General features: G+C 45.0%; 1 protein-coding gene across 1 annotated transcript; it reads left to right on the forward strand.

Moving 5' to 3' along the window:
- Window positions 1-727: 727 nt before the first annotated feature.
- Window positions 728-6,348, forward strand: LOC119291093 (cytochrome P450 90B2). The gene is made up of 8 exons (XM_037569809.1): window positions 728-1,188; window positions 1,304-1,637; window positions 1,846-1,998; window positions 3,487-3,738; window positions 3,919-4,011; window positions 4,782-4,860; window positions 4,968-5,074; window positions 5,849-6,348. Exons 1-8 carry the CDS (start codon window positions 932-934, stop codon window positions 6,092-6,094), a joined length of 1,521 nt encoding a protein of 506 aa, XP_037425706.1. The 5' UTR covers window positions 728-931; the 3' UTR covers window positions 6,095-6,348.
- The last annotated feature ends 2,587 nt before the right edge of the window (window positions 6,349-8,935 follow it).

Raw genomic sequence — 8,935 nt, forward strand, 5'->3', positions numbered from 1 at the left:
ACATCTCACTCAAATTCGGCCCTTATCCTTATTCAACACGAAAATATGTTTCTTCTATGTCTATTGTTAGCCAACATATGAAAGTATTTCGTATCATCACTTTGGACGAGAAATTGTGCCTTTCATTTTGATACAATTTACTCTCTGCCTCATGCAAAAGACTGGCAATCTGCTTGTTTAATTGACTATTTCTGTTCAAACTCACGATCAGGTACAGGGCTCACCTATGTGATTTTACCAAGATTGTTGAAGAGGGAGGATAACCTCAACTTCTTCTGTTTGTACAGACTGGCAATGTGCTTAGCCCAACCTCTCTAGCATTGCGATGTTTGTTCAGCGGGAGGGGTGTTACCGTCTACTATGAAGGTGTCTATGGTGATTTCGTCAATCTAAGAATTGTGTCGGTTCAGTATCGCGGAGGTGCTCATAGCCCTAGGGTGTGTGTGCGTTTATAGAGGTGAGTTATGCAGGCATCTGCGTACGTACCATGTTAAAAAAACACGTGGGTAAATTAGGATGGAGTGAGTAATGATTATTTGTCTTTTCAAATAGAGAAATATAGTCCAGAGGAAAAGAAAAGAGGTGGCAGTGTCCCCACGCCCTGCGCCGCACCAAAAATTAAAATCTGGCTAAAGAATCCCCACAACCACCTCCTCCCTCCCTGTCACACACCTCAAAAACTTATATAAGAGCACCACAACAGAGAGAGGGGAGGTCGAAGTGGGCACCTTCCTAGCAAGATTTTCTTTGCACAAAGCTTGCAGAGAGAGAAATCTTTAGAGCTTAAAGCCACTCTTTAATCCAGCCCCAGTTTTATTTTCTCTCTCTCTCTCTCTCTCTCCAACCCATCATCTCTCACACACACACGCCAACGCAGCGAGCGAGTGATCGAGAAGGGAATTAAATTCCAAGAGACCGCGGGCTCTCGCTCATGGCCGCCATCATGGCCTCCATAACCAGCGAGCTCCTTTTCTTCCTCCCCTTCATCCTCCTGGCCCTGCTCACCTTCTACACCAGCGCCGTGGCTAAATGCCATGGCCTCCACTGGTGGAGCGGCCGGACGAAGAAGAGGCGGCCGAACCTGCCGCCCGGCGCCGTCGGCTGGCCCTTCATCGGCGAGACCTTCGGGTACCTCCGCGCCCACCCGGCCACCTCCATCGGCCAGTTCATGGACCAGCACATCGCACGGTCGGTACATACACACACATAGATATACATCAGTACAGGCATGCGAGCACGCGTGGAAGATCGATCGAGCATTCGGGCTGACGTCGAATTATGGGATCGTATGGTATGGATGCAGGTACGGGAAGATATACCGGTCGAGCCTGTTCGGGGACCGGACGGTGGTGTCGGCGGACGCGGGGCTGAACCGGTACATCCTGCAGAACGAGGGGCGGCTGTTCGAGTGTAGCTACCCGCGGAGCATCGGCGGCATCCTTGGCAAATGGTCGATGCTGGTGCTCGTCGGCGACCCCCACCGCGAGATGCGCTTCATCTCCCTCAACTTCCTCAGCTCCGTCCGCCTCCGCGCCGTGCTCCTCCCGGAGGTGGAGCGCCACACCCTCCTCGTCCTCCGCGACTGGCTGCCTTCCTCCTCCTCCTCCGTCTTCTCCGCGCAGCACGAAGCCAAGAAGGTAAACCACCAACTCTCCGATTAACCGCGCGCCATGCACAGCGCCTGCATAGCACACACCTACATGCCGCGCACCCGCGGCAGTGGGGTGATGGTGGCGGCGTGGTCCATGCAAAGCAAGCGAGATCGATGGATGTGGAATTGACAACGTCGTACCCCAGCTCAGCTGCTAATTAACGATGGACGGATGCGTTCGTTGGTGCGTGCAGTTCACGTTTAACCTGATGGCGAAGAACATCATGAGCATGGACCCCGGCGAGGAGGAGACGGAGCGGCTGAGGCTCGAGTACATCACGTTCATGAAGGGGGTGGTGTCCGCGCCCCTCAACTTCCCCGGCACGGCCTACTGGAAGGCCCTCAAGGTGAGTCAGTACTCCTTATTTTCTTTCTGCATCAGGTCCAATCAGACACCACTGGATCCATCGATGCTTATTTTCTTTCTGCTAAAGCCACTTCCATTGCCACCCTTCTATCTATATATAGAATGAACTTGCACCAGTGTTTGCACAAAATCAGTTTCTCATCACTACATATATGGGCACCTAAAAGAAAGAAACACTTTTTTTCATTCTACTAGGTATAAATAAAAGAACCTCTTGAGAGAATAGTGAATACTAGGTTTCCTTTTACAAATGTTGGTTGAAAGGTGTGTATCCATCTAGGTCAAGCCAGTTGGTGCATGGTTGGGATTGTTTCTTGTTAGCTAGGGGAAAGGGTTAATCAGCCAGTCGATCTACTTAATTATGCATGGCAAGAAAATCACATATAGTTGATACTACTGCATAGTACTACTAGTAGTAGTGAACATATAGCTAGAAAACCATTCATGCACATGGACATGGCGCCGGTGTTACCTCTGATTAGATCGATCAACTCTTGTTTCTTTTTCCTGGCGTCCTACTTTGCCCTCGGAGGTAGTACTGATCATCACTCATGGGCGCATAAAAATGTTGCCCGCTTTTTACTGCTTGTGAGGTCACACTCAAATGATCTTTATTGATTGCTCCCAGATGCAGCATGCATGCATGCATGCTCTCACACTCTTTCTCTCCCCTACACACGGCCCCTGCTCACACAATTGCAACTTGGAGTTTTGACCTCTTAGAAAAAGTTCAGTGACGAACCTCCATAATTTGGCATGATTATATGTTGGGGGAATCATCATTTATCATGATTCAACCGCTGACCAACTCTTACCACACTGGAACCACATTTATGTGGCCAGGCACGCTATTAGCAACCCTCTTAATTTTGTTTTAATTAAGCACCCCTTGTTAGCTGAAATCAATCCTATATATATAGTGTATACCTAGATTGATGTAGAGGGAAATTTTGTCAAGCAAATGGTTGGTGTCATCAATGTTGGCATATATATGCTTGATTTATGAAATGTGTAAAGCGATTTTCCATTGTATAGTCGTGCTTAGGAAGTTCTTCTCATTACCTATTCGCCAACTTACAAACGTTCCTAAGCATAAAAGTGAAAAAAAAAATACAGATTGAAAAGAAAAAGGAAACCAAAAGAGAAAGACCTTTTTTTTTGTTTAATTATCACTTTTTAATTGTCAGAGCGCCAAAAAGGGAGAAGGAGAATAATTTGTATGCTTGAGAAGTATCCTATTTTATTTGACGGCAACTATGTTAAAAAGATATGAATTGCTCCAAAACAGAAAGCTATGACAAGGCACGATCTTAGGCCAGTAGGCGGTTAGGCAACATCTTAACGATAGTGACATGTCCAATTTTCTCAAGTCCCAACAAAATTACTGCATATGACTTTGCACTATAATTTTATTTTGTTCGGTCATGAGAAAACATCATATAATTATTTACCATGTATTTGCATGCAGTCGCGAGCCACCATACTTGGAGTAATAGAGAGGAAAATGGAGGAAAGGCTTGAGAAAATGAATAAGGAGGCCTCGAGCATGGAAGAAGATGATCTTCTCGGGTGGGCGATGAAGCAGTCCAATCTTTCGAAAGAACAAATATTGGACCTCTTGCTGAGCTTGCTGTTTGCCGGGCATGAGACATCGTCAATGGCGCTCGCCCTCGCCATCTTCTTCCTCGAAGGTTGCCCTAAAGCCGTTGAAGAACTGCGGGTACGTACAAATTCAGTTTACTATTACACCAACTCAAACTGATCTGTGCTAAACCGGACATAGCTATCTTTCTCATCTTTCGGAAGAATTAAAAAAAAAACTACATCCAGTGCATACATGGATGGTGAAATGCACCAGAAATATCATGGAAATATTGACAGTGAATCCGTGGCCGTGCAGGAGGAGCATCTTGAGATTGCTAGGAGACAGAAGCTGAGAGGGGAGTGCAAACTGAGCTGGGAAGACTACAAAGAGATGGTTTTCACGCAATGCGTAAGGCCCTCTTGATTTTGTCCGTTTCCCCCCTCGTAATATCAGTGCAAGATATATGCGTGTGACCTGGCCTTTTGTTGGCTACTTCCAGCTCCTAGTAGCACAAGGCTCGTCTAGGTGCGTAGCGCAATAGGAACTTCCCAAAATGCCATGCAAGAGCGGGAGAGGCTCCGTCGTCGATGCAAGTTGGCCAGCCACTCGTTTGGACCGTATAGTGTCCGCTTGCTCTTCTGTCTAGCTAGCAGCGGATGGCTTTTGTTTTGGAGGTTTGTTGATGCAGTGCGTGGCCAATGGATGGATGATTTTGCACTTTTGCCAGGATCCAAAATGGTCTGAGAAGTACGTGTTGCTGGGTGTATGTATATGCCAGCGTCCGTCAAGAAGGTATCTTTGTCGTCTGCCTTGGTATCCAGACGGCACGAGCAGAACACGTCAAACATACACCATCTAGTCTGGTAAAAAATCAGTGATTTGGGCTAAACAAACTGGGGTCAGGACAATGGCTTCTTTGCCATGGGGAAATATCACTGTCCATACACAGTTTGATGCCAAGGCAGGTTATCCGATCCCCTGAAAAGTTGGGGAGCACATGCCCTTCGTACAGTAGTAGTATAGTATCGTGGGTGGTGTGCTACTGTATGGAACTATACATTGTGTCATTGTACACCAAAATAGCATCTTCTGATCCTACATTCCAACTGCCGAACTCTCTTGTTTGGGAGTACAAAAGTGACAAATGTTGGACTCATTATCTGCCTCTTTTGTTGCAGGTTATAAACGAGACCTTGCGGCTAGGCAACGTGGTCAGGTTCCTGCACCGGAAGGTCATTCGAGATGTGCACTACAATGGTTGGTGGCTTAACTCTCTCTTCCTGTATGCATTTCTTCGGCAGTACTTACTACTGAACTTCTTCTTCCTAGAGTTGATGAATGTTTGCATGTGCGTCGACTGACAGGGTATGACATCCCGAGCGGATGGAAAATTCTGCCGGTGTTAGCGGCGGTGCATCTCGACTCGTCGCTGTACGAGGACCCCAGCAGCTTCAACCCTTGGAGATGGAAGGTCAGTGCCTGAACGATGCTTGCAATTTTATTCACACGAAATCAACCAGAACCATGAATCGATCCATGTTTGAAAGTAGAAGAAAAAATATGTCTAGCCGTCGTTGTTGTCTAGCCAATCATAGGCCTTCATGACGTTTGCACAGTGAAACTTAATTCAGTGGCAAAGAATGTGCACGAGCTAATAAATGTGTTCCTAATTGGAGCACAGTAGTGCATAGACTAGCTGAATGCACGACTTTTCAGCTCCACTCGACGATAACAACACGCACGCACGGGCCTGACATGAAAGGGAATGTTGAGCTCGCATGCGCACGTGTGCTCTTGATGTGGTCCGACCGATCAAAAGAGACGTGTTTGCTCCCTCTCGCTCTGTCTTTCGCTCGCTCGGTCAAAGGAGCCCCCATTGTCCGTAGCATGGGGGTTCACCGGGTCGCCACCATCTAGTGCAGCTAGGCTTAAACTTACGCTAGCTATGCAGCCAGCAGCTTGGACTCTACTGTGTGCGCATGGTCCAAGCGGAAGAGAATCCAATCAGTGGGCGATTGGAACAAGTCGGGGACCCGTCCATCTCCGTGCACATCCCATCCTTATCCGTCACGTACAAAACGACGCCATTAATCACGACTCTACCAGTTAATGCCCGTGGGGAATATGTGGTCGTGGCAATAGCACCACCACCACTTCGATCACCATGACGAAGACAAACCTGAAACGTATGTGCATTCAGTCAGGTTCAGAGGTGTTGACGTTGTGTGTTTGCTGTTTGTTGCAGGGCAACGCGTCCGGCGTGGCGCAGAACAGTAACTTCATGCCCTACGGCGGCGGCACGAGGCTCTGCGCCGGGTCGGAGCTCGCCAAGCTCGAGATGGCCATCTTCCTGCACCACCTGGTGCTCAACTTCCGGTGGGAGCTCGCCGAGCCCGACCAGGCGTTCGTGTACCCGTTCGTCGACTTCCCCAAGGGCCTGCCCATCAGGGTCCATAGGATTGCACAGGAAGAAGAAGGAGAAGAGGAGTAAAGCGTTTTGACCGTGGACATATATGATCGGTGGCTCAGTCTAGCGTCTAGGGGAGAGTATACAGAGGAAATGTACACATGTCCGTCCTTGTTTTCTTTCCCTTTTGGGTTTGTGTTATGTAGATGGGATAAACAAAGATGCTAGGGTATTACCATAAGAGGAAATGTTGGTACGCTCAGCAGTAGAGTTGTAATAAGGCCGGCCCACAGCCCACTAGTAAGTGATTCCAAAGAGTAGGCCTACCGGTCTTGCTATCTTGCCTCGTTCCTCCAGCCAATAAATATTTGATTCTAAAAACAAAGGCAATTCATATTTTCTGCTAAAAAGAGCAATTCATATTTGGCGCTTCAGGCGCCACTTATAGGCATCTTTGCAAATGGCGCATACCCTCCTAGGAATTGGGCCGGCATGTTTTTTTTTTTTGCATTGCATACTTATTGCGCGTGCGTTGATGGAACTACTGCCACATAAAATGTTGTGACAGTCCTGGTCACTCTTTGGCGATTTGGTATGCTGGAAGGCCATTCATGAACAAAATTTCCAAAGTTCTCATGCAACACACCAGTTTATCACACGTTACTTAACTGAATTTGAACCATCTCATACGAAACAACAGAACGGGCAACCGGCAGCTGTGTGGCAGGGACGTGGGGGTTGGACTCTTCCGCCCCTTGGCTTTTGCGAAGTTGAATGTTGATGAGGCAATTGCTAGATTGCTCAAATTCAGGTTCTTTTGGTGCGGTTTGCAGGGACTCTAATGGATTATATATGGGGTCTTCGACCATCAACTGTCGTGATGTTTTAGATCCAGCAACTCTCGAAGCTTTAGCCTGCTGTAAGGCACTAGCTCTAGCGAAGGATTTGTGTCTCTGTAATATTGTGATTGCATCAGATTGCAAAGAAGTTATACAAGATATCAAATATGTTTCTTGGTGCCAAGCATGCAAGTATAATCATAGAGATCATCATCATTGCCCTTGAGTTCCAGTCCTGCTCTTTCATCTTTGAAGGACGGGAGTCCAATATAAAGGCCTATAGTCTTGCTAAATTCGCTCTAAACCTTTCTGCAGGTCAACATACAAGGGTCAGCCCCACATATTCATTGTATGACTATGAACTCTATGGTTAATCAATATGAAGTGAAGCGTGTTTAGCCTAAAAAAACTTATTATGAGTGTAGTTTTCGGGTGCCACACGTGTATTACGATTTTGGAGGCTTCTAGATGCTTCTCAAACTAGTTTTCTTCTGGTGTTTTGCCTTCTTTCTGGTTTTCTTATTTTTCTCTTTTTTTGCATGTATTTTTGTTCTTGTAAAATTCAAATCCACGATCTTTTTACAAATTTGTTTGTTTAGATTGATGAGCTTTTTCAAACTCGTAACTTTTTCAAATCCACAAAAAAAATTGATATCGATGAACTGTTTTGAAATTGGTGATTTTTTATAAAATTTGTGAAATAAAAATCAAATTCATGATATATTTTTTTAAATCATGGATTTTTTTCCTAATGTGTAAACTTTTTCCAAATTCATTAAAAAAATTACAAATTTTGTTAATTTACCGAACCAATAAATTTTTTTGAAACTCATGATTTTTTTCTAAATTTGTTAAATTATTTTGTATTCACAATTTCTTAAAATATATAATATATATTCTAATATTTTGAAAAGTCAATAGTCAATGGTTCAAATGGTGAGTGGTCTTGGTCAAAATGACGATCGAGTGAAGCAACAACCATCGAGCGAGTTGAGCGATCGAGCAATTTGCTCGTGCTTGATGGGCGGGCCCAACAGACTATGGGCGTGGGCACCGGCTGGACAAATGGCGCATAAGGCGTTGTATAGGCGACCACCTTTCCATGTTGCAACAAGTGTCACACTGCATGTACATTACTCGTGGCAACCTACGAATTTTTCTTTTTTCATAGATTCATTTATTTAAAATGTTTTATCATTTAAACTATGCATCCAAATCTCGGACCATTTTCATTGTTGGATTCCTTACATCGAGATTGATCCCATGTTGATAGGTTTCGGCGAACCTTTTTTCACGAAAAAACCAAACCTTTCTAGTTGTGGCAAGCATACAAGTATAATCGGAGAGATCACTATCACTGCCACTAAGTTCTAGTCCCGCTCTTTCATCTTTGAAGGACGGAGTCCAATGTCGAGGCATATAGTATCCCTAAATTCGGTCTAAACCTTTTTATAGGTTGACATACGTGGCATGGTCATCCCCCTCATATTCATTGTATTACTAGGAACCATGTTATTAGAGCTTGTTTGGGACTGCTCTACTCCTTAAAATTCAGCTCCGCTCCAGAAAACACAAGCCAAACGGGTTAGCTCCACGATATACCGCTTCGCAAAAAAAAAAACTAGAATTTGGGATACAACTCCCAAATTTTTATGAAGCTCTTCAGGGGGAAATTACCCACCACTGCCACCAGTAAGTGGATACCTCTTCGTTTCTCCCCCTCAACCAATCAAATAGATCATTTCCATCAAATTTCACATTCTTGTAGCTGGAGCTAGATGAAAGCCAAACATTCTCTTTGGTAGTGCTACAACTTCTGGATGAAACTGATCTAAAGTGAATTTAGTAGAGCAAAACTGATTTTGATCAAGTGGAGCAGTCCCAAACAGGCCCTTAATCAATAAAGTGGAGCGTGTTTAGCCTAGAAAAAAAACTTATTGCTCTTGCAATTTTCATGTGTCGCACTTGTATTATGTCTTTGGAAGCTTCTAGATGCTTTTCAAACTATTTTTCTTTTGTTTTTGTTTTCTTTTTAGTTTTATTTCCATTTTATTTTATTTCTCTTTTGTGTTTCGCTTTTTTTCAT

Source organism: Triticum dicoccoides, chromosome 4B (assembly GCF_002162155.2).
Source record: "Triticum dicoccoides isolate Atlit2015 ecotype Zavitan chromosome 4B, WEW_v2.0, whole genome shotgun sequence".
NCBI lineage: Eukaryota > Viridiplantae > Streptophyta > Magnoliopsida > Poales > Poaceae > Triticum > Triticum dicoccoides.

Bases quoted from the DNA above. Each gene is read 5' to 3' on its own strand.
- LOC119291093 (XM_037569809.1), top strand. From the start codon at position 932: ATGGCCGCCATCATGGCCTCCATAACCAGCGAGCTCCTTTTCTTCCTC. The intron at 3,739-3,918 runs GTACGTACAAAT...GTGGCCGTGCAG, and splicing joins AAGCCGTTGAAGAACTGCGG to GAGGAGCATCTTGAGATTGC. The intron at 4,012-4,781 runs GTAAGGCCCTCT...CTTTTGTTGCAG, and splicing joins AGATGGTTTTCACGCAATGC to GTTATAAACGAGACCTTGCG.